General features: G+C 36.9%; 1 protein-coding gene across 1 annotated transcript in view; it reads left to right on the top strand.

Annotated features, from left to right (window-relative positions):
• hecw2b (HECT, C2 and WW domain containing E3 ubiquitin protein ligase 2b) overlaps positions 1-26,659 on the top strand; it is a 63,454-nt gene that overhangs the window by 2,512 nt on the left and 34,283 nt on the right. Inside the window, exon 2 of the mRNA XM_051894123.1 lies at positions 18,975-20,654. Within this exon, the coding sequence (XP_051750083.1) occupies positions 20,321-20,654 (334 nt within the window). The 5' untranslated portion in view covers positions 18,975-20,320. The remainder of the gene's footprint in view (positions 1-18,974; positions 20,655-26,659) is intronic.

Raw genomic sequence — 26,659 nt, 5'->3', positions numbered from 1 at the left:
TTCAGGCTTTAAGGTTAATAGATTTGAGTGTGAGAGGAATTGCACATGGTCTGGGTTTCCTATAGTTGATTGTTTTTGTTTTACATTGTGAGTTTTAATTGTCGAATCAGATGCTTTTATAGTTGTATTATAGTTAAAAAATGTCCAAAAAAGTAATTCAGACACGCCTAGCAGAAAGTTTCCTTTTCCAAGACTAGTTTTCGTCACCAGTAATGAGGTCATATGAAGCTTTGCTTTGAAGAGCAGCTCCAAAATCCCACTTCAGGACTATTTAGACCATCTATGTGATCTGTGGATTAAATGACACAGTTAAAGCTGGTGGCTCAGTCATTAATGCCTCGCCTCAGACTCAATTTCAGGATGGCCTGGTTCTCGTTCAATCCAATATTTGCCTCTCTAAAAGGCTCAATTGGTTACAGATCCATGCAGATTCATTCCTGAGAGCCATCCAAGTGTTGTGTGCTTTGCATAAAATTCCTTAGTGTTCTTTAGGACTTTAAAATGGCTAGACTCCTCAGATTTTCCTGTTAAATTTAGCACCTAAAATGCAGAAAAGTCTTTGGGCTTTGCAACGTTTGATCAAATCCTCTTGATTTAAGTATTGATTCATCTCTGTGGGTAAGGAGGATGTTATTGGACATCGGATCAGACAGTCTTGGATGAATAATAGCAGAAGCTATAGGTGGAGACAGAGTGAGTCTGACATCATTGGAAAGTAAGAGCGGAGATATATGGCTTGAGAGGGCTATAGAGATGAGCGGACAATAGAAGGAATCAATTCGACTTGTACTTTATTGGCATGACAAACAGTTTATTGGGTATATTTACTTTTTTTTAATTGCATGAGCAGTTAGAATTAGCTGTGCATAATAGTAAAATTGACTTTTGGTGGTCCAGATGGTGATGATCAAATGAACTGATAATGTGTTTGTGTTCTGACTATAGGCTGGCAAGAATATGGCTATTCACATTTTATGTTTTTTTACTTCCTCCACTAAGAGATTGACATCCATTGATGAGGAGTTTGCGAAATATTATTTTAAAAGTAAAACGTTCAATGAAAAACTTTGGATAAAGTCATTCACAAGCCATTTCACTTCCATAATGTGATGAATTTCCAAGTAAAAAAAGAATAATAATATCAATAAAATGTAGAGCTGGACTTTATTTTTTCTTTTAGGCAACAATGAGTGGAAAAAAAATGTTGTTTTATATATATATATATAGAAATAGTCTGACTGACTGATTGATCAAACAAGCCATATTGTGGCATGTGATGAAAGTATTACAACTTCCCATTATTATAATAACATCATTCAGTTCTGCAGTGTTTGGCATGCCAAGTGTTTTGTCAAAGTCATGTAAGGTGACACCCGCTAAGCCTGCCTGAGTTTCATTAGCACGACCTGACTTGGACTTATTATCTTACAGAATCAGTGTGACATCACGTCAGGTACTGCTTTGTCACACATTTATAGTGCTTATGGGCTTTTAGTTGTGATGTATTAGCAGTTTAAATGTACCGTTCAAAAGTTTGAGGATGGTAAGATATTTTTTTTAAAAGAAAATGATACTTTTATATAGCAAGGACGCTTTAAATTGATCAAAAGTGACATTAAAGACAGTTATCATGAAGAAAAAAAAAAAGTGTATTTCAAACAAATGCTGTTCTTTTAATTATACAGTTGCTTTAAGCCAATTGGCACATTTCTAATTACATTTAAATATCTCATTAAATGTTTAAATAAAAGTGGCATAACTCTTAAATAAGGTCTTTAGTTAGTTTCTGATGTTAGCCAGTGTTTTTTATGTAGTTTTTGTGTGAATGAAATTGTTTTGTTGGTGGTGTTGTGTTTGGTTTGGGCAGTGCTTCCCAAACTGGGGTATGTGAGGTACTCAAACAAAATTCTGCGTTTTGCCAACCCCACTTTAAAATAACATTAAAACCGAACATGTATTACTAACAGGCAAAATGCCATCTCTAGTTTAAAAATAGGAAAACGGTAGTGCCTGTAAAAGGTCAAATACATGACATGCAATCAATTACCTCATCTGTTGCGGTCAAAACTGACTGCATCCACACAAGCAGCTTGTATAGTTTTTATATTTGTATAGTTCGCTCTATTTTGCACAGAAATAATAGTTTCAACAAAAGCCACAGCAGAACTGTTTTGCGTCTCCAAGCAATACACAGCAGTGTTTCGTTAGTGAACGAATCTGCAGCTTTGAACAAATCGAGAGAGTCAATGATTCAATGACTCGTTCATAAATTCATCCACTTGCTTCGATACTGAATGAATGAATGAATGAATGAATGACTCAATGACTCACTCATTAAGACAGTAGCTGTGTTTCTATTACAGAGTTGCGCAAAACTTTTGCGATATTTTCTAAATATCGATAAACTATTGTGAAATTACGACATTTCCATTAACCAATGTTATATGACTAAAACGTCTTTTTACCCCCTCTCACGATAAGTCATTCCAAAAATCATGGGAACGGATGTTAATAGGTTTACGTATATATCCCAGCCACTGCACTAGCCATTATTTTTGACATTGTGAGACGTAGGCATGTTATCCAAGCATTAATGGCAAGGAAAGCTCCTTATACTTGGAAGCGGCCACATATGAGGTGTTTCTGGGTGTTTTTCCCTCCTATCTGCTTCAAGCTCTTGACAAATTCAAATTGTGGCATTTTTTTTGTTGTTTAGAATCCATTATTCCCATAATAATTTTGTCTTTTATGAGTAATGAAGAACTCTCGTCTTCTGTCCAAACATACTAAGGATATAGATATAATTATTCTAGTTTGAAACAAATATTTGGTATATTTGATTTAAATTAGTACAACTTGGTCATTGAATATAAAATAATCCACAATTAAAATATCAGGGTTTTTTCTGTTGTATTTTGTTTTTTTTTTAAATATCCAATTTAAGTTAAAATGCAACACAGAGGTAAAATACATAATCTGTGTAAAATAGATGATTTTTTTTTTCTTATTGCATAACGTTTTGCAGTATTAAAATAGTTTTTATGCAGTAGTATGTTAGAGCAGTATGTTACTGCTTGTCTGAAGTGAAAATCGCTGGAGGTCTTCTGGAATTTGAGTGTTATAAACATAGTGGTATTCGGCCTGAAGCTGTGAACCGCACCACTCTTACTAACTTATAAACCTTATTAAACACTCTACCGCTAACTACTTGTTTCTCATTTTAGCCATGGACATTGAGACTACAAACTAACTTGACATTTTCTTGAATAATTTTACATTGCTTTGGTCTATCACTTGCGTTCGATAACCATATTGCTGCTTTATTAAGCCTGCTTGTTCAGCAAATATGTTTTTTTTTTTTTGGACACATCAATTTGTGTCTCAAGTGTAGATATTCCAGATCTTCTAAATCTGGAAGTGTGTGTGTGTGTGCATTGATTTATGAGTAACTATTTTATGTTTTGGCAAACTGGTGGCTAATTCGTATGAATTTGTATGATCTCATTTGTATGTTTTCGTACAATCTGCTTACTTCACAGTGACAGGTTTGTTTTGGGGTGAATCTTCATGCTTACTTTTTTTTTTTTTTTTAAATAATCGTACGTTTTTGTACGGTCGACATTCGAAACATACGAAATCGCCACCTCATAAAATAGTTACGTTTTCCCGTCAGATGAGGTTAGGGAAAAGCATGTGCGTCTGTTTGTGTTTTCTGGTTGGACGCCTGGTTTGCATCACTGTGACTGTGTGTGTGTAAGTTAGACATTTCTTGCGTCAAATGCATTGTAAGTTTGTTTCTAATTTTGTGCATTGGTATGTTTACATTGATCAGGTTTGCAGTTGACTCCTGGGAAGAGCATATGTCATTGTTCCTGCGTCATTGTGGTAACCATGTAAGCTTAAAGTTTTATTTTTATGTACAGCGCAATCGCAGGAAGAAGTCAAGGCTCTTTCCTGGTGCTTTCTTGAGCAGAATGCATGTGCACACACACACTTACATCACTCTGTACCCGAAATAGAATATGCATCATGGCCTATTGTTCATCCAAACAGTGCGGTCACACTGGTGTGGCATTTCTCAGCCTTATTTGTCAATACAGGATGAAATCTTTGTCTGATGAACCCAGATGACATTTTTTGAATATTAGTCAAAAGTCATTCATTCCAATTCTGTAATCGGATAAGGTCAGGAATCGGATACTTGTTATAAAATTAAAATTTCTACTCCGCCTGTTGATTCCTGTGTGCACATTTTAATGTGGTTTTAAACCATTCAAGGGCAAGGAGATGCAATTTTTTTTTGCTTTCTGTGTTGGGTACATTCAGAGCATACGCACAAAAGCATATAGTGCACGAATACTGAATTAAGTTCTCTTTCGTGTTTTCTCACGCTTAAATGGACAAATACACAAAATTATGTCAAAATATCCTCGTAAACATTCGGTTTTGTCTTAAATGAACGTAAACAGTTGAGAAATAAAATGCATGTGTAACAGCAGCCTAATAAACCTGAATAACTTTTGTAACTTTAATAAGGATTAATCTATATTTTATTTATAAAAAGAAATATACACAGTGCTATTTGATTTCAATTTCTGAACTTTGTTTAGTTGTGTTTATTTGTGCTATTGCTAATTTGCTTATTTGTTCTTATTGTATTACTATAGGCCTACTTGGCTTTAATAATGTTTGAAATGTATGTTAATCTAGTTAGTTAGTGGATATGTAAATGTTTGACTTTCTTTTTATCTCATTGGAATCGAAACTGGGAATCGATAAGAATCAGAATCGATAAGAAGAATCAGAATTGGAATCGGGATCGCTAAAATTAAAACGATACACAACCTTAGTCACAAAGTCTTTGGGATTACAACAGACGATAAAACAGCCAAATGACTTTTGCACAATAAGTCGGCCTTGAGAATTTTTGTTGCTCAAAAGTTGCTTTTTTTGTAACTCAGGAGACTTTCAAGTATGGACTTTCTTCCATGGGAGACACAAATGAGACAATTGTGGATGTACACTAAAAGTACGGAGCTATAAAATGAATGTCAATAACATTTCTTAAATGATTGTCTTCGGAGAATAACTATAAACATTTTTTATCATAATACTGAAATCTCTGACTTTAGATTGAAGACTTTATCTTGGCAAGTATGAGCACATATTTGCACTTGGCAAACATGATATTTTTCTTCTGAGAAGCTAAAGTCTCTAGTTCTCCATTTTTCTCCATGCTTTCTTGGAGAAACAAATGAGATATTAAAGAGATCTCATTTGTTTTTCCCCTTCTCATTATTCGCCCTTTGCTAATTCACAGTTACTGTCAGTTTTTGTTGGAGTGGCAGCATCTTTACAAATCTTACAAATGACTTAAATCCATTCTGTCATGCTAAACCGGCAGTAACGTGACTCATAACATCAGTATGTGCTAATGCATGGACATGAATACGCCGTACTGCTAGGAAGCACGTTAACATGCTACATTAGCCTATTGTTTGGCTGTGAACACCAGCTGGCATGCACAAACCCGCCTCAGATATGGGTCAGTGTTTTGGCATCTGAGTGGCCGGGATGTGCTGGCTCGTCTATAAATAGCGTCACCCTCGACGCTGTATAAATAAACAGTGAAACGATACGACATGTGTTGCAGTGCGGGGGCTAGTCTAGTTTGAGGGAGTGTTTGCTCCTAAAACTCAAGTTTATCTACTCTTGACTGGAGAAATGTAAATACAGGCAGAAAATATGAAGATATATATAGCAGCAGTAGCTGTTTAGCTGAAGAGTTTTATGCTGAATTTTGTTAAACTATACAGTCAGTGCTGTTTACACCTGTAATATGACTAACAGATGAAAAACGTTTACATTTTTGGTCTTGTAGTTATTTTTGGTCGCTTTGGACACCATTTTTAAAGATTTCCTTTTATGTTGGTGTATTTAAGGTGTAGGTGCATCCTAACTCTTATGAAGAAGTACACTTTAGCATACTTTTAAAAAAGAGTTTTATACTTACTATAGAAATAATATACTTGTGCAAACTGAAAGTAATGTTTTTGGACATAATTGCATGTTAAATGCATTACAATATAGTTTTATTTGTTTATTAAATTCAATCATCTGAACTTCAGAGTGCTTTTTTAAAACACTTAAAGGGGCCCTTGATTATGATTCCACTTTTTTAACTTTAGTTAACTATAGTTATCTACAACGAGCTTCTTCCCGTGTTGGTGACATCACAAAACCCAAAATTTACATAAACCCCGCCCCCAGGAACATGCAACAAAGGGGGCGAGGCCATGTTGGGCTGCTTTAGAGAAGAGGAAGAGTTGTTGTAGTAGAGTGTTATCATGCCGTCATTTTACGCCGGACTGCTTCACAAACGAGGGTCAATTCAACTGGATTTGCACAAAAGATTAACATGACAGCACATGCTAGTCGATGAGCTGAATCAACTCCACAGCAACTACATAAATTTATCCACTAACCATTCAGAAACGTCCAGTTTCATTCTAAAAGTTGTAACTTCTTCCTGAGTCTCTCCATCAGTGTCGACTCCGGTTTGAACAATGTAAGGCTGAACACCGTTACTGACAATCCTCATTTTGGCTGCGTGAGATTCTCCAGCTTTGTTGTTGTTGAGCAACCGAAGCGTGAGCTGTTAAAGCTCCACCCTCTTCTGGAAAGCGGGCTGGAAGCAGCATTTGCATTTAAAGCATTTGGACACAAACAAAAATGGCTTGTTTTTGCAAGCTATAATAAATGATCTGTGGGGTATTTTGAGGCGAAACACATTCTGGGGACACCAGAGACTTATATTACATCTTGTGAAAAGGGGCATTATAAGTCCCCTTTAATATTATATTATCTAGAAGTATTTTTTTTTTTAATATTCTTTTAAGATTTGAAGCACACTACAAGTGCACATTCAATATAATTAAGCATACTTACAATTGTACACAGGAACCTTTACAAAAATAGAGAAAAGAATTTTCTTCAGAAAATTCAAGCATCTGTTTTTTTCTAATAATGTTACCCTGGAAAATGTATTATAATTTTAATGTTATCATTATGTTTTTTTTTGTTTTTTTTCCTTCAATTTAATATATGTTGGAATAATGATGACTGAAGTAACTAGTATTTTGGTAGACATTTACCATGGTAAATCTTTGTATGGGAGGTTGTGGCCATTTGTTTATCTGAGCCCAGAAAATTCTTCTGAAATGAGCCACGACATCGGTTTATATGGTCATTTCCTTATCCTTCCAAGAGATAATCTTATTGAAGGGAAGGAAAACAGATATGCATACAGTGAAGACTGCATAATGATGATCATTTAGATACTATGTTGTAAAGTTTAACATGAAAGGTTCTACCTCAAATATACTCAGATTTACTCAAATATTCTAGTTCGAGTTGTGCATGTGTCCTCCCATCAGGCTGGCGTTTAGCCCGAGTGCTCTGAGGTTCAAAGGTAAGGTCTCTCAGTGGAGGCATTAGACAGGATTTAGCTGTGCTGTCTCAGACCGGGAGCGCTGAGTCAGTCATCCGCTGCCTGAACTGCTCTGGGAGGAAGTGCCTTGAGGAGGGGACAGGATGTAAGATCATTAGCTAATGCATCTTAGGTGAGCTGACCGTTCCTGGCAGAGTAACAGCCACAGGCGTCGGCGCCACAGACGGACCTGCTGGAGGCTGTGGGCAGAGCAGATATCACCCTCCCCCTTTACTTTAGGCATGTTGGCGCAGTCCAGTGGCCAGCAGTTGAAGTTATATGGACCGTACTAACTGGACGGATGGAGGGGTAAGGTTTATGGTTGGGTGTCTTGGCTTTATTTCTACATTTGATGGATTATGTTGTGCATTGTAGATTTGTAGGCACGAAACATACTCTGCTGAAGAATGTGAATTCCAATGGTGTGTTCAAGTCATGTCGGAAAAATCGTTTTTACGAGTTGAACGTGCATGAATTCCACCACAATTACGACTGGGGAAACTCTGAACTTTCTTTAAGCCCAGAGTTTCTGAGTTTGGGGTGTGTCAGTGAGAAAACAGGGGGGACGGAGTTTTGCTGTTGATGGTAAATTTGTTGAAATGAAATTATTTATTTTGTTATTTATAATAAAACATAGTTGCGTGTTGGGGTTGGCGATATGACCAAATTCTTATTTCATGGTAACAATTTATATCACAATAGTTATTTTGTGTACAATATAACAAAAATATGAATTAAACAAATTAAGTTTTTCAGGTACAATAAGTTTATTTAACGTGTAGTTAGAATTTGTACCAAAACTTAATCAAATATAAAAATTAGTGCTGTCAATTGATTAAAAAATTAACTAATTAATCACATTTTTCTGTAATTAATCGCGATTAATCGTCCTAACATTAACGTTTTTAATGTATTTTTATCTTGTAATGATTTCACATTTAATCTCTAAATTAGAGATACATAATGACGGTATTTTTTCAATATGTGATCTAACAGGTAGGAAATATACAGAAACTTTCATAACCCCGGGTAAAAAGCAGTGCAAACCCCGCTCCAGAGCAGAGTTTCATAACCCCAGGTAAAAAGCGGTGCAAACCCTGCTCCAGAGTAGGGTTTCATAACCATGGGTAAAAAGCGGTGCTAACCCTGCTCCAGAGTAGGGTTTCATAACCATGGGTAAAAAGCGGTGCAAACCCTGCTCCAGAGTAGGGTTTCATAACCCCGGGTAAAAAGCGGTGCTAACCCTGCTCCAGAGTAGGGTTTCATAACCATGGGTAAAAAGCGGTGCTAACCCTGCTCCAGAGTAGGGTTTCAAAACCCTGTGTAAAAAGTGGTGCTAACCCTGCTCCAGAGCAGGGTTTCGTAACCCCAGGAAAAAAGCGGTGCAAACCCCGCTCCAGAGTAGGGTTTCATAACCCCGGGTAAAAAGCGGTGCTAACCCTGCTCCAGAGTAGGGTTTCAAAACCCTGGGTAAAAAGTGGTGCTAACCCTGCTCCAGAGTAGGGTTTCAAAACCCTGTGTAAAAAGTGGTGCTAACCCTGCTCCAGAGCAGGGTTTCGTAACCCCAGGAAAAAAGCGGTGCAAACCCCGCTCCAGAGTAGGGTTTCATAACCCCGGGTAAAAAGCGGTGCAAACCCCGCTCCAGAGTAGGGTTTCATAACCCCGGGTAAAAAGCGGTGCTAACCCTGCTCCAGAGTAGGGTTTCATAACCCCGGGTAAAAAGCGGTGCTAACCCTGCTCCAGAGTAGGGTTTCAAAACCCTGGGTAAAAAGTGGTGCTAACCCTGCTCCAGAGCAGGGTTTCGTAACCCCAGGAAAAAAGCGGTGCAAACCCCGCTCCAGAGTAGGGTTTCATAACCCCGGGTAAAAAGCGGTGCTAACCCTGCTCCAGAGTAGGGTTTCATAACCCTGGGTAAAAAGCGGTGCTAACCCCACACCAGAGCAGGGTTTCATAACCCCTGGAAAAAAGCGGTGCAAACCCCGCTCCAGAGCAGGGTTTCATAACCCCGGATAAAAAGCGGTGCTAACCCTGCTCCAGAGTTGGGTTTCATAACCCCGGGTAAAAAAGCGGTGCTAACCCCACTCCAGAGCAGGGTTTCAAAACCCTGTGTAAAAAGCGGTGCTAACCCCGCTCCAGAGCAGGGAAAATCCCTTTTGTTGCCCCATTGTGTATTGAGATTTATTAGCGACGCATTAACGCAAGTATAACGCAAGTATAACATATTGTCTAGTAGGTATTTGCATACATGTTTGTGAACTTGTTTGTAAACAGTAATTTTATCAAGCCTTACAGATTTGACAATAGCACTGAGCCATATCACGGTATTGATTTTATTATACGTCGTGCAGCCGCAGTCTGTAGGAATAGACTTTGTTGCATTGTCAATAGTTTTTTTCGCTCGTGTTGCTGGACTTTGCCAACTCTAGTTGACACTCTTGTTATTTAAAAAAAAAAATATATATATATATATGTATCATCCTTTTTTGAAAGCGTTTACTCATACTGAATTTATAGGGAAAATAATCTGTTCTATTCATCATTCCAACAATTCCTTAATGGCTTGCTTATAGTTGATATCTTTGACTAATCTGTCTACTCTCGGCAATTGACAGTGATTTGGAGGTTGAATTTGAGTCAAATCTGGATTAGTTCAGCTGGGGTTCAGACCACAAAACAATGGACATTCTCCTTGCAGATGACAAAACTAACATATTTAGTAGTTACCAGAATATTGATATTGATATTCATCAGACCAGGCCACCTTCTTCCATTGCTCCGTGGTCCAGTTCTGATGCTCACGTGCCCACTGTTGGCGCTTTCGGCGGTGGACAATTTTAACAATTTTATAGCTATTACAAATCTCAATTTTGATACATATGGTATATTTAGACACATACCCCTAAAATAGAATTAAATTGTACAATATAAAGCATTAAAAAGATGATATACTGTTTATTCATTTGAGAAAGATTAAGTGCATGACCGTAATCCAAAAAGATAAGAGAGACATATGCTGTGTAGTTTGGGAAAAACATGTTAGGAAGAAATTACAGTGTAATGAAAAATCTCAGTAGGACAGGTGGAGGAGGCAGAGGTGAAATGTGAGATGGCCTGTGCTGTTGTGTTTGTGAAGAGAGACAGAGGGAGGGGCGATCAGGCCACAGAAATGAGATGAGATGAGACTGGCGTGGTAATACAGGGATTAATAGAAGCGCTCTGTCACCGCTAAATCCACCCATTCACCCTCTAATCCTCGCCCAGCGATCAGCAGCACACCTACTGCATGTGTGCCAGATACATGTTGTCATTGAGCTGAAGTATACATTGATTTGTTTATCAAAAATTTGTTTATTAGAAGTCTTGAAGAGATTGACCTGTCTATCTATCTATCTATCTATCTATCTATCTGTCTGTCTGTCTGTCTGTCTGTCTGTCGTTGTTTCTGTCTGTTGTATCGTTCTATCTATCCTTGTATCGTTCTTTCTATCATTCTATCTGTCCTTGTATCGTTCTATCTATCATTGTATCGTTCTATCTATCCTTGTTGTATCTTTCTATCTATTGTTCTACCATTCTATCTATCCTTGTATCATTCTTTCTATCATTCTGTCTGTCCTTGTATCGTTCTATCTATCCTTGTATCGTTCTATCCTTGTTGTATCTTTCTATCTATGGTTCTACCATTCTATCTATCCTTGTATTGGTCTATCTATCCTTGTATCGGTCTATCTATCCTTGTATCGTTCTATCTACTGTTCTATCTATCATTCTATCATTCTGTCAATTCTTGTATTGTTCTTTCTATCATTCTATCTATCCTTGTATCGTTCTATCTATCCTTGTATCGTTCTATCTATCCTTGTATCGGTCTATCTATCCTTGTATCGTTCTATCTACTGTTCTATCTATCATTCTATCATTCTGTCAATCCTTGTATTGTTCTTTCTATCGTTCTATCTATCCTTTTATCATTCTGTCTATCCTTGTATTGTTCTATCTATCATTGTAGCGTTCTATCTATCATTGTCTCGTTCTATCATTCTTTCTATCATTGTGTCGTTCTATCTTTCATTCTATCGTTTTATCGTTCTATCTATCCTTGTATTGTTCTATGTATTGTTCTATCTGTATCATTCTATCTATCATTCTTTCTATCATTGTATTGTTCTTTCTATCGCTCTGTCTATCATTGTATCATTCCTGGTGAGAAACTACATGACCCATAATTCTGCAAAAAATCTACATCAATCACAGAATCACGACAAGTAAATTGCGGCAAAAGTACTCTTTTGGCCCTCCCACTCCAATGAAGCACTGTGAATGACGTATAGTCAGTTTCCTTTCACTCTCAAACTACTTAAATATTTTCATATATTTATATTTTAAAATGCATATATTCATGGGACTGTAGTGCTTTCCCTTGTTGAAGACTTTTTTGCTTCTAATGTTTTACCTTGTAGCTGGTTTGATAGGTACATGGCTTATAAGTCTTTAATTAAGACTTTTTATGATCCCCATAGTAAAAATACTTCCAGAAACAAGTAAGCTGAAAAAGTGGGTGAGCACTGTTGACCTCTGTTGCTACCTGTTGGCGTTTCCAAGATTATGGAAATATAAGGCCACCTTATGAACTCGTCTTTGCTACTAATTTACAGGAAAAGTACCTAGTACCTAAGATTCATAGAAAAAAAAAAAAATATATATATAATGTTATAAATAATAATAAACAATTATATATTTTGTTCAAAAAGACAAAGCATTTCTAAAAATGATACAGAGTTAAACTACATTAAGTGGTAGGGAAATTTTAACATTGTAACGTATGTAGTGTTAAGTTACATACTTCAGTGACACTGCTGGTTTGTCATTGGCGGACTGTCGTGTTTAAACCAAATACAGAGACTTTGTAAATGTAGTTTACTTTTAAATAGATTCAAAGTCCTGCTTGATGTAGTCATGGCATTTGTGGGACATCAGGAAAATGACTGACCTAGTTTTTATTAAAACTTCACCCTTCTGAATTGCATCCCAGCCATCTCAGCATGAAGTGCACTGATGTGAAGATATCCTGCTGACCATAACATCAGAGGGGAATAATAAATGAGATATCTAACACTTCCTGTCAGCTTCTCTGGTAGTGTGAATCTCCTCTTGATCCAATTTAGTTTCACCTGCTACCAACACCTACCGTGATGCTCTCAGAGCAATCTGAGACTAATTTGTGAGTTTAAGAGGAAAGGAAAAGCACAATGGGAGGGATGATGAAATTGGATTGGATTTTTTGAAGGTTCTCCTAATGTATTTCTTCATTTAACCCCAGTAGTACCAAAGACTATAGAATAACACAAGACGCGTCACTTGTATTGTTTTGAATGGGAGAAAGTGCAACGTGCAATATGGCGTAACAAGTCACTTTTTATTAAACACTGTTTAATAAAAAAAGGAGAATAGCAATTTTATTTTTAGTTTTCTTCCCCCTGTTGTACCGAACCTGTGACTTCAATACCGAGGTACGTACCGAACCGTCATGTTTGTGAACCATTACACCCCTAATGTTAATCATTCTTCTGATCTAATTGGGCACAGATTAGGTGAAAATGTGGACCAGTTATGCTCAAAAATCTGGCTCTGCAATACTAGAGAATTGCTGAATGTTCTCCTAAAATGCTGTTTATAGATAAGCTCTGTGGAGGTATAACACTGGGTTTCCAAACTGACTGGCACCAGTTAATTTTCTCAGGTGAAAAGAGCCCACTCTTTTCAATGTGCCATTCAAATAACGCTTGAGCTGTGTGTTACAACGTTTCCCTGTCTGCTGTTGCTGTTGTAAAATGGAGCAGTCGCTCCTCTGAGGATTTGCTCTGACAGCAGAGTACAGATGAGCTGTTGAAGTAATGATGAAAAGTTTCATCGGAAGCTTTGCGTAACTGAGGCGAGGGCTAATTTTGGCAGTAAGAAAAGGTGAGGACAGAAAAAAACGGAAATATCTGATGGCGTCGTGAACACAATCAGTTAGCATGATGTGTGAAAAACCATGGTTTTTACAACTAAATTGTCTGTATTAGTGTACAAAAGAATATACAATAGAATATTTTAAAGGGGACTGATAATGCCCCTTTTACAAGATGTAATATAAGTCTCTGGTGTCCCCAGAATGTGTCTGTGAAGTTTCAGCTCAAAATACCCCACAGATCATTTATTATAGCTTGTCAAATTTGCCCCTATTTGGGTGTGAGCAAAAACACACTGTTTTTGTGTGTGTCCCTTTAAATGCAAATGAACTGCTTTCCAGAAGAGGGCGGAGCTTTAACAGCTCGCGCTTCGGTTTCTCAACAATAACAAAGCTGGAGAATCTCACGCAGCCAAAATGAGGATTGTCAGTAATGGTGTTCAGCCTTACATTGTTCAAACCGGAGTCGACACTGATGGAGAGACTCAGGAAGAAGTTACAACTTTTAGAATGAAACTGGACGTTTCTAAATGGTTAGTGGATAAATTTATGTAGTTGCTGTGGAGTTGATTCAACTCATCGACTAGCATGTGCCGTCATGTTCATCTTTGGTGCAAATCCAGTGTTGAATTGACCCTAGTTTGTGAAGAAGTCCGGTGTAAAATGACGGCATGATAACAACACTCTACTACAACAACTCTTCCTCTTCTCTAAAGCAGCCCAACATGGCCTCACCCCCTTTGTTGTGTGTTCTTGGGGGCGGGGTTTATGTAAATGTTTGAGTTTGTGATGTCACTAACCCGGGAATAAGCTTGTTGTAGTCCCTACCAGCCTTTTGTTGTAGTCCTTAAACAGTGAATTCTTTGAAAGAAAATATCTCCCTTCGCATTGAACTTTGAGTGTCGTAACTTTACAGATGTTGTTTATGATCAAACAGCAACATTACACACTAACTAAAGTTAAAAAAGTGAAATCATAATCAACCTCCCTTTTAAAGAATTTGTTTATTGTGAATCATTATTGACTAATGATGAATAGGTGAGCAAAAATGTAAAGTATTTTAAAATTACTACATCCAGCCCATGTAGTTTGCAGCACATTTAGACTGGCTTGCGTGTTCTGTTAGACAGCGTGAACGATCCTGCGCACTTCAGAGTAAGACTACAAACACATATGCTTCACGGAAAGGTAAACATACTTCACCTGTCACCCCTCAACCTCCCTTCTTCCTGTTTTTATTGATAGTGACATTTCCCAGGAAAGTTCCTCGCTGTCACACTTTTAAACAATGCAGCAGAAATGTGTGGGAGAGCGAGTGAACAGCATGGCAGTTACATAAGCACCAGACCGCCCGCTGGGACCTTCTCTCAACTGCTCAACAACCTCACTTGTCCATTTTTTTTTTTTTTTTTTTTTTTTTTTATCACTCACATTTATTCAGCCACATTTACAACAGCGTATTCACATGGTACACTAAACTGGTATCAGAAATATTAGTTCATTACCGTTCAAAAGTTTCGGGTCAGTACAATTTTAAGTAAAAACAGTATACTGTAAAATATTATTACGTTGTTTTATATTTGAATATATTTTAAAATGTAATTTATTCCTGTGCTGCAAAGCTGAATTTTCAGCATCATTACTCCAGTCTTCAGTGTCACATGATCCTTCAGAAATCATTTTAATATGCGGATTTGCTGCTCATGAAACATTTATTATTATCAATGTTGAAAACAGTGCTGCTTAGTATTTTTGTGGAAACTGATCCATTTTATTCTTTGAAACAGCGTTTATTTGAAACAGAAATTTTTGTAACATTATAAATGTCTTTACTGTCACTTTTGATCAATGTAATACATCCTTGCTGAATAAAGGCCCTGATATACATCAAGCGAAAGCAACGAACGAACTGATCTGACGTCAATTTGAACAAAATCAGGCCAAAACGAAGTTTTGGGAGTTCGAAACAGCTTACCAAAGCAAACGTTCTGGAAAAGTTTGCTACGGCTAGTAAACACCTTTGTACTACCATTGGTCCGTTGCTGTTATGTAATAGGTAGGTGTGGCTCCAAAGCTCTGCCTTCTTTCCTGTGGAAATCTTCTCTGGTTGATTTTTTTTTTTTTTTTTTTTTTTTTTTTGTTTAGTCCGTCGAGGTCAGACGTCTGAGAGTGAAAACCTGAACACACTGGAAAGACGCTTTATAGTAGAAAATGAAGTTGTGATGAAACGAGATGCTGGTTTTCATGTTTAATACTTTAAAGCTGCTTGATTTTATGCAATCTATTGAATAAAGTGCTATAAATAGGCTAAACGTGACATCAACACAATAAGTACACTGTACTTATTTTTTTGGTGCAAGTGCATAGTAAGGACATCTTAATATAAAGTGTGACCTTTTTTTCTTCCGTTTTTTTTTTGTCTTTTATTAGTATGTGCATGACTGCACGTCAGAGTAAGGCAAACAAAAATAAATAAATAAAAATAAAGCAGATCAGGAGATATTTTCGTGTACAGCATCTGAAATGTGACTATTTTTGGCATTGCTGCAGTATCACTGAGCTTTAACGTTTCTTTCCAGAGTATTTAGGCTGTGCACCAATTTTGTCATGATTTACTCATGCTATTACAAAACCAATATGACTTTATTTCTCCTTTTTTTTTTTCCTGAAGAATGTGTTCGTTGTTGTTTGCATTACAGTATAATGGGACTGGAGCTTTCAAGCTTCAAATTAGACAGAAAAGCACCATAGAAGTATGATATGCACAAATGCTACATTTCAAGTCTTCTGCAGTCAATTTAAGATGTTTTTCACTGAAAATCTTCTACAGTGAGCTTGAGAACCTCGTTAGTCCAATTTGTGAACAAATTCTGGTAACCCTGAATCAATCATTCATCAAAAAGAACTTTCAAAAGAATGATTTGTTCACGAATCGCTGCATCTTTCTTGAACAATCATGAATGCAAAAGGCGGGTGTCAAAATTTTCAGTGAATAATGACAATTTTGATCTGTTTCGCACACAGAGCTATTGTACTGCTTCGGAAGACTTAGAATATAACAAATTATTTATATCACACCACCTTTATGACGCTGTTATGGTGTCATAGTTTTATGGTTGTCATTTTGGAGCTTGACAGCACCAGTCCTCATGCGCCTTTGATTATATCCAAAATGTTCAAAAATCCTTTGTGTTCCACAGAAGAAAGATAGTCATACGGGTTTGAAATGGCATGATGAGTAACTGATGCCTTTTTTGGGTGAAATATTTCTTTAAGATCTCACCAATCAGAGTAAACCTAACCGTGTAAACAGTATTTGGCTACAGATGTCATTAAAGTGTGATGTTTATGATCTAATGCCTTGCTTGTGTTCATATGCCATATCTGATATATGGTTTTCATTTACTCTCTCTCTCTCTGTCTCTGTCTCTGCTGTAGTTATATAACTTCCACTGCACCGTCTGATCTCGATCACGCTTTATCTCCAGAGTTTCATCGCTTTCTCTTCTGTTTCTTAGTTGCTCCATCTGTCTCTGTTTCTCCTCATTTTTTGTGTAATTGGATCCATATTAAACCATTGCACAGCAGTTTACTCTGTCAAAATCAATCAACTTGTGGTGAAATTCAAAGCATAAAATTAACAAATTAAACCTATTTAATTTTTTTCCAAGAAGTTCCAAAAGTGATATTTTTATATACAGCATCTACTGATAATGTTCCTTTACAGGAAAATACATTGGTGTACTATGGCATTAGAAGCAGTAGCATTGATATATGGTATCAGCTGTGTGCAAAGTGAACCACATTTGGTTTTCGATCACTAAAAATGCGTAAAATTCAACAATTTGAACATGGAGCTGATTTATGATTTAACTATATAGGGCCTTGAAAATGAAGATTTAAAAAGGAAAGTTTATTAAGAATGAGAAACTAGACAGAAGTTAAGATATCTTGATACTTTTAGAGTTACAGGCATGCAAACTTTGGAAAAGGAGTATTTATGGAAATCAGACAGGTAAAAGAAAAACACAAGATCCATTTCTAGTTTCAACATTATTTGTTCTTCAGATATTTCTTTTTAAAAGAAAAAAGTATCAGCTGTATGCAAAGTGACCCACATTTGGTTTTTGACCATTGAAAATGTGTAAAATTTACCAATTTACTCATGGAGCCGCATTAAGATCTCCATATCTCAGGGATTGAATCATCGAGGGCCTTTAAAATGAAGATTCCCAAAGAAAAGTTAGTTAAGAACCAGAATCTAACAGAATATTAAGATATCTTTAATACTTCTTGACTTACAGGCATGCAAACTTGAGGCAAAAAACACAAGAAGTGCTTTGTTGCCATTTTTGAACTGTCACTGTTGGCATATAATGAAACAAAGAATGCTAAAGTCAACAGATTTTACTAATAGACCTAACAATCTCTGTGTAAAAAAAAAAAAAAAATTCTGCCATCTTTCTAAACTCATTTTTACATCTAATTTGGCTCCAAATCTCAAGTGAATATGCTCATTTTGACCCCCTTCTACAAAATAGTGGATTACTCGATAAATATACATCTGTAACATTTAATATTTTGGATTTTGTCACTATTTATGTTTGTCTTTTATACAGAAAAAAATATTAACCAAATCAAAAATTTGAGCCGGGGACCTCTGGTTGAGTTGACACGGAATGACCCATATAGTTTATAACATACTAATACTGATTGATTACCACATTCATGTACTATGGTATTTTCTTCAAAATGTGGTATTGGGATGTAGCAGTGTCTATAGACTACAGAACATGTTTTTCCATTCCAATGCGCCACTTTCTCATTGTTTTTCTATGTAAATGTGCTAGATAGATGCATATGACCGCTGTGCTTGCGTGTTGCGTTTTTTGCGGCGTCTCACGCATGACACGGTGTTCTGAAAACGCGGCGCTCAAGTTCAACATCAGTTCAGTTCAACTTTTAAAAAACGAGTCTCGAGACCTTGCATTTTTTTCCCTATTCCACTGCCCCATCTTGCATTTTTCAAAGCAAAAACACGTTCTACTGTGTGAACTAGCCCCTGCAGACACAGCGAGACAGACACACTCGTGGCTGTATACGGGATGATTTTGGCAGTAGTATAGAAAGCTCTTGTGTTTGGTCGGTGGCCAGGACGTGCTGAGGTAAGCTGGGCAGGCCACATCGCTCTGTGTTTCACACCCTTCTGGAAACCTGCACAGACAACTCAAGCAGAAAGAGCTAATTTAGGAGCCACACGCTTGTCTAAGCTTGAAAGGAGGGCTGACTGTGAGAGATAAAGTGAGGGAAAATGGGAGGAGAATTGGTGTAAGAAAGAGGTTTACAAAAGGATTACACAGTGAAGCTCATGGGCAGTATTTAGAGTTTTTTTTTTTTTTTTTTTTTTTCAATCAATATGTCAATAGCTTATGTTAACCTGATGAATCATTGTCCTCAACTTCATTGTGATAAATTTATAAACGCATTCCGTTTTTCTACCTAATTACCCCGTTCCTGTTTTCTGTTTTCTTTTAGGTATCAATCGTCCTCCATTTGCGGCTGCTGGTATATGTCCCATTAACCAAACCCCAGCGTGGAATCAAACCATCTCCTGGACCTGAAGGCAAAGCGGAGATCAGGTTCCTTACATCACAAATCCAGTTCTTATTCCCCTCTTTGGGTACTACAAATGGACAGGAAAAATCCACCCTGCATTAAACAATGCCCATAATGCCCATAGCAGATGATATGGACAGAAACTGTTATGATACTGATAAATATGTTATATTCAGTTCATTTTTGTTTCTTAGTGCTTTAAACCCTCTGAGACTCTAAATATGGACCTTTGAGAGGTATCCGGCAGCCTTTCTTTTTCTTTTCTGGTTTGGATGCTTATTTGATACCTCAACGGCATAAACTCAAGCCTGTTGGGTATTTTAGAAGTGGGTTATGTAATCGTCTTTTTAGATGCCAAACCCCAGAGAACTCGGAGAAGGAGAAAACCTCATCAGCTAGTGCTGTGAGTGGGTTTGTTGGACCGTTTGGGCCTAAACCCAAACCTCAACTTTTTTTTAAGGCCATTTGGCACCCAGGAACGATCTCCACCATTCCTTGAAGACTTTGAATATGGACTTTTGAAAGATCTGACTGGCATTAGATGCTCTTTCGGTTGAGTTCTGAAGGCCCAGCAAACTCGTAATCTTCTGGATTGGATGTGTTTAAGATATCTTGAGGTTGCAAACCCAAGATTGTTATGAATTTTGGAAGTCAAATTCATATACTTATCATTTTAGATGCCACTGCCGCTTACAAAGAACTTAAGGAGAAAACTTCCACTGACTAGGGCCTATTGGTTCTTACTGGGCATGAACCCATATCTAACCTTGTTTTAAGGCCATTTACCACCCAGGAACGATCTCTGTATGACTTCCACCATTCCTCAAAGACTTTGAAAATGAACTCTTGAGAGATCTGACTCGCATTAGTTGCTCTTTGAGTTTTGGAGGCTCAGCAAACCCTCAATCTTCTGGATTAGATGTGCTTAATATACCTTGAGGTCATAAATTCAAGATTGTTATAAATTTCTGAAGTCAAATTTATATATTAATCATATTAGATGCCGCCTCCATTTCCAGAGAACTTAAGGAAGGGGAAAACTTCCGCCAACTAGGGCTTCTTGAGCCCAAACCCAATCCCAACCCCTTCCCCCCCTTTTTGGCCATTTGGCTCCTATTTCTTACCTCCATCTCATCCCGACCTCCACCATTCGCCCCTCGCTGGCCACGGCAGTCCTCCCTCCCCGTTCCCGCCCCCACCCTCCCACTTCTCATCACCCAACCCCTTCCCCACACCACACTTCCCACCCCTCCACCCAAGTCACCATGGCAACCGGCACAACCACCACCGCCCGTGAACATCTCCTAGTGGTGCGGAGGCGCACCCCGCACATGCGCTACACGTTGAGCCCGGAAAACCTCCGCAGCCTTTCGTCACAGGGTGGTTCTGGGAATGTGGGGAGCTCTAGAGGAGGAGCTCCTGAACCGATGGGCCTGCAGCGGGCCAACAGTGACACCGACCTGGTGACGTCGGATAGCCGTTCCTCCTTAACAGCCTCTACATACCAGTTCACACTCGGGCGAGGGCAAAACCTGGTCATCTCTTGGGACATCAAGGAGGAGGTGGATGCCACTGACTGGATTGGGCTGTACCATATCGGTAAGATGTTTTGGGGTGTGGGGAAACTCTCTATTGAAAATGATGAAATATATTACTTTTTAGGAAGGTAAACTTATGTTTACTTACTGTTACTTTTGCATTAATTTTTATCACAGTATCACAGGCTCTTTAGTAGTAGTGAAAAAAATACTTGCAGCTAATAATGTTACAATGCATAATTCCTTTTGCCGTTAACAGAAATGCAGAAAATAATAAACACTCCCCCATTCCAGACAAACAGGTAGTTCTGGTCAAAGCTCATGGCATTGGTTGAGCTAATGTTGTTACGCTCAAACAAGCAGATTTCAATGCCATTTGGTGCCAATAGAAGTGCAGAAATTTCAGCAGCTTCGAAACTAAAGTGATGTGGAGAAGGGTTTGTCTCCTTAAAATAGTATAGGCCTGATTTTTCATGCAGAGAATGTAGCCTGTAGACATTGTGATTGCAGTTTGGATAGTGTTGTTAATTCTGTTTCAAAAGAGACCTTTTTTTGACACCTTGCACCGTTTATTTGTGTAGACTGGATGTCATGTAAGCCAGCATGACTACATATAGTGTACTAAAGTCAACATGAAGTGTTGTTTGCAACATTTTACTTCTATAATCTGAAGTATTTCTGACTGAAATCAAGCACCAAGGCAGTAAATTGTGCTAATTTTGATTTTATGAATAGATCACATTATATAATTTGTAATGTGTTATCCCCAATTTTGGCTTTGAATATCCAAAAGGGACATAGTCTGTTCTCTAGATGATCTTTGATTACTGTTATGGAGTTTTATCAGTGTTTTGCAGATTCATTCAAAGTCTTTCTTCATTATTTAAGATGTTTGCTACTATTTTTTTTTCCATTAGGGGTTTATTTTTATCTGGTAACTTAAAGGTTAGATTTGTCATATGTTTTGACAGACACATGAACAGGGTTTGGAAATAGCTGAGATAGAGAAAACCATTTCTGGTCTGAAAAGGTGGATAAATGATGGAAAAAGATGATTCTTTCTGTTACCGCTCCATTGAGCTGGATATGGACAGGGTGTAACCCAGAGGTGGGCGATATGACTAAACTCTTATTGCGTTATATGAGTAATTTTGTATTATAGTAATGGTAAAGTATAATGCAGTATTTCAACCCCAGTTTATATACATTTTTTACGTAAGCGTTTTACATAAGCATGCATTAATGCATATTTATTGATAATCAAGTAAATTAAATATTTAACATCAGAATGCTACTTCATATAATTTGATTGACTTTTTTGATTTATTTGGATTTTATTTATTTTATGTAAGCAAACCAAAATTTAAGTTTATGTAAATGTAAACATCGTATCTACACCTGATGTAAGAATCAAAATCATCAAAATTAATTGTTCATAAAATTGTTCATTTCATTTTTTTTCCTGACCGACAACTGACACTCGTTATCCAATCATTAACTGTTAACTGACAAGATTGTTTAATAAGAATTAAATTAAATTAGAATAAATGTCTGTGACCCATTAAAAATACCAAATTTACTTGCGCAAACAGCAGGATAAACAACAGAACGTGAGGATTCACACATCGTCACATCACGCACCTGTAGTGCTTCTGTGAACACAGAAAAACAGAATAAAATTACATATAGGCCTGTAAGTGAAATATATTTAACTTAAATAATTAACTGATTAACAAAATGAAAGAAAAAACTGTGCGACAAGTAGTACTATATGCTGACTATATGCTCAGTTCAAAAACAAGTTCACGGAAAGAAAACCGAAAACCGAAAAACTGTTTGTTTTCTTTATTTTACAAAAGTGCAATGTTTTTTTTTTAATTGTGAGTGTACACAAATAAAAGCAAACTCTTTACAGTTGACCATAACAGAGTATTGTAAGTTGTTTCCGTTGTTATAAGGAAAAAATTCAAGTGATCGCGCAGGCGCCACACACACACACACACACACACACACACACACACACACACACACACACACACACACACACACACACACACACACACACACACATATATACACACATATATACACACACACACTCACTCACTCACACACTCACACACAGCATATCAGTTCTAACTCGGCATCTGTGCCACTCAGCATGACTACCGTTAAATTTAAAGGATTTGTTGTGGAGTGAGGGGATCTAAAATAGCCTATACCTATGTTTATAGTGTATTAGAAAGGAGTTCTTCACCAGTATTTTACACTATTTCTGAATGTAGGCCTAATAATACAATGCGACTTATACGTGACTTTTTTTCTCTCTCAAAAACACAATTTTATATCTGTAGCGGATTTTTTAACCATGCTGCAAACATTTTAAAATTTCTTGAAAAATTACTTTAAAAATTACTTAAATTACTTTTTAAATCATTTACCTGATACTATTATTCGGTCAAAATTCTTACTGTCGGTCGGTTAGCAGTTTACTAGTTAGTTATGAGCATCTCTACTCCCATTATAATCAACAAAGCTTTGTTATAAGTAATAAAACAGAAACCAGACATTTGCATAGAATTGCATAGTAAAGACTGCCAGTAAATAAGCACATGAAAACAGGTGAACTGCTGACTCTGTTATTCACTGGCTTAATTGCACCACGTCATTAGCTACATTTTATCTCGTCTTCTCCTCCGCACTTGCACTGAAGATTGAATCTAATTACTCAGCATTATTGCGGATGCTTTTGAGAGCCCATAACCGCCATAGTTTTGATTTGTAGAGGAGAGGTGGGAGGATTAGCGAAGTGTGTCCCATGAGATGCCAACCAACCATGAACAAGCTCAACCCACCAGGATCCCTAGATACAGACTAGAAGAGCAACTGCAATACAATTAACCATGCACTGACTTGCACTATACACACATTTGTTATGTTTGTTATGTTATGAGACATTATTCCACTATCATTTTAGGGTAGTTGCAGGTAAAGTAGACACATTTAATATTTCCTTTTCCCACTGTATAGTGTAGTGATGGTTAGCTATTTAAAAATCTTTAATTAAATAAAATGGTTTTGTTTGAGGTGCAAATCCAATTGGAATAATATTCTTAAAGGGGACCTATAATGCCCCTTTTACAAGATGTAATATAAGTCTCTGGTGTCCCCAGAATGTGTCTGTGAAGTTTCAGCTCAAAATACCCCACAGATCATTTATAGCTTGTCAAATTTGCCCCTATTTAGGTGTGAGCAAAACAAGCCATTTTTTTGTGTGTCCCTTTAAATGAGCTGCTGCTCCCGGCCCCCTTTCCAGAAGAGGGCAGTGCTTTAACAGCTCGTGCTTCGGTTGCTCAACAACAACAAAGCTGGAGAATCTCACGCAGCCAAAATGAGGATTGTCAGTAACGGTGTTCAGCCTTACATTGTTAAAACCGGAGTCGACACTGATGGAGAGACTCAGGAAGAACTTTTAGAATGAAACTGGACGTTTCTGAATGGTTAGTGGATAAATTTATGTAGTTGCTATGGAGTTGATTCAACTCATCGACTAGCATGTGCCGTCATGTTAATCTTTTGTGCAAATCCAGCATTGAATTGACCCTCATTTGATGTAAAATGATGGCATGGTAACAACACTCTACTACAACAACTCTTCCTCTTCTCTAAAGCAGCCCAACATGGCCTGACCTCCTTTTTTGCGTGTTCTTGGAGGCAGGTTTTATGTAAATTTTGGGGTTTGTGATGTCACCAATCCAGGAAGAAGCTTGTTGTAGTCCATACCAGTTTGTTGCAGTCCTTAAAAAGCAATTTCTGTAAAAGAGAATATCTCCCTTTGCATTGAACTTTGAGCGTTGTAACTTTGCAGATGTTGTTTATGCTCAAACAGCAACATTACACACTAACTAAAGTTAGAAAAGTGAAATCATAATCAACCACCCCTTTAAACAACGCCAGTGGCAAAATTATCAAAAAAAAAAAGTGTTGGAAATTTGGAAATTTTAGAATCTCTCTTTCTAGGTCTAATGCTTTTAAATGGCAAACAGCCATAAACAAAGTTGTTAACTTAACATGGAAAACACCTCCAACACTTGCAACCATTTCTGTTATGTTTGTAATGTAAACTAGTGAATTTAAACTTCAGCTAAAGAAAAGCATTAGCTTGAATCATATGTATCAAGACTGCTTCAGAAATACAATCTCTATAGATTTGGCTTCTTGGAAGTGGGTATTTAGTGGTGCAAGCTACGGTAATAATACCTTGAGTTGTGCAGCTCGGTGTAGTATTACTTTTTTGTGATCTGACTTTCTCTTTGCAAATGAAAAAACAGGCAAAAAGTACTTTAGATGGACCTAAGTTATCTAGGGATCGAATATTGATATCATAAAACCCCTCAAGCTCCCACAAAATCATACAGTCATTACTCACATATTAGTAAAAAATAAAAGATTTAATGATGTAGTTCACATAAAACCTTGCTTTTTGTTTGCTTATTCTTAAAGATAGATGTGTATTATATACAGTACAAGTGTAAGTAAACAAGATTCTGCTGGTATGAGCACAGGGTTCAGGGTCAGTGAAAGCCGATCCCTCACTCTATACAGCCATCTTCATGAGGCCATCGATCAGGACGGGGGAATTCCTCTGTGGCCTGTCCCAGAGAAAGGCCTCTGCTCAGGGATTGTGCCCGCCATCGATCCGCTCCGATCCTCTGGAGTTTCATTCATAGTCCTATTTTCCCCATGGGAGTGACCAAGACCTGATTTATGACCTGTGTTACACACAAACAGAACAACTGCCTTAATATGACCAGTTTGATTTGGTTAATTTTATTGGTAATACTTTATTTTGATGGTCCATTTTAGACATTACTTTGCAACTACATGTCAATTAGCAGTCATTAGAGTATTAGTAGACTGTCTGCTTAATATCTGCTAACACATAATTTTGATGCTCCTCAACAGACATTCAAATGACTATAAGCAACTCTGCAAGTATATGTTAATTTATTCTACTAACCTGAACCCTAACCTAACAGTCTACTAATACTATAATGAGAGTTAGTTAACATGTAGTTGGAAAGTTACTTATAGTTAGTAGAATGTCTAAAGTGGACCATCGAAATTGAAGTGTAACCATTTTATTTATTTTAAAGCATATTAATCTCATTATTTTATGTATGACTCATTCTAATGTACTGCATTACGTTTGAATGCATTCAGTCATTCCGATAGAAGATTTAATCCATCAAAAAATCAATACCAACAACACATTTATGGTCACATCTCAGCCCAAAATCAAAAGAAAGAAACGATAAATTATATTTTCCATAAAGAAATCGAGGTCTTTTTATTGCATTAATATTTTCATGACAAATTAAGCACATATTCTTCACTTTTACTTAATTGGATAAAAATAAAAAGAGGTAAAGTAAATGTCAATACAAAGTAAATCTCTTTATAAATCATAAAAAAATTAAATATCATGATAATATTTGTTTTACTGACTTTTTATGCTGGTTTAAATAATTGAAATAAACGTTTTTTTTGTTTTGTTTGTTTTTTGTTTTTTTTTCATTATAATTGAGTATATTGGGGATTACAAAAAACTTCCATCATAAAACATCTTGGCACATTATGTTAAAGATCATTTGTGGGCAGTATGCTCAATTATCATGAAAAAGAATCATAATGGTGTTAAAACATTTTGTTTTCCTTATGAAAAATATTATTTCATATTTAAAAAAAAATGTCTTTTTTTATTTTGGGATGAAATGTTACCTGGAAAAGGCTTTAGGATCCACCCATAAATAAATCTGCGGATGAGAAGGTGTATTTAACACTTACTGATAAACAAGAGTTTCTGTTATTTCTCTTCTTTTAATGTCAAATTAGTTACATTTAACATTGTATTAAACTTATTTACTTCTGTTATTTTTGATCATGTGCTCAGAATATATCCTGATTTTACAGTAAAACATTTAGCTGGTTTTTCTGGGAAACGGGATGATGCAAGGCTCCGCTGCACTGGAGTCAGAGATGATTGATTTTTACGTGAGTCATGTG

This window comes from Ctenopharyngodon idella, chromosome 1, assembly GCF_019924925.1.
Source record: "Ctenopharyngodon idella isolate HZGC_01 chromosome 1, HZGC01, whole genome shotgun sequence".
Taxonomy (NCBI): domain Eukaryota; kingdom Metazoa; phylum Chordata; class Actinopteri; order Cypriniformes; family Xenocyprididae; genus Ctenopharyngodon; species Ctenopharyngodon idella.
Note: the sequence above shows the minus strand (reverse complement) of the source record. Positions and strands in the feature narration are given on the sequence as shown.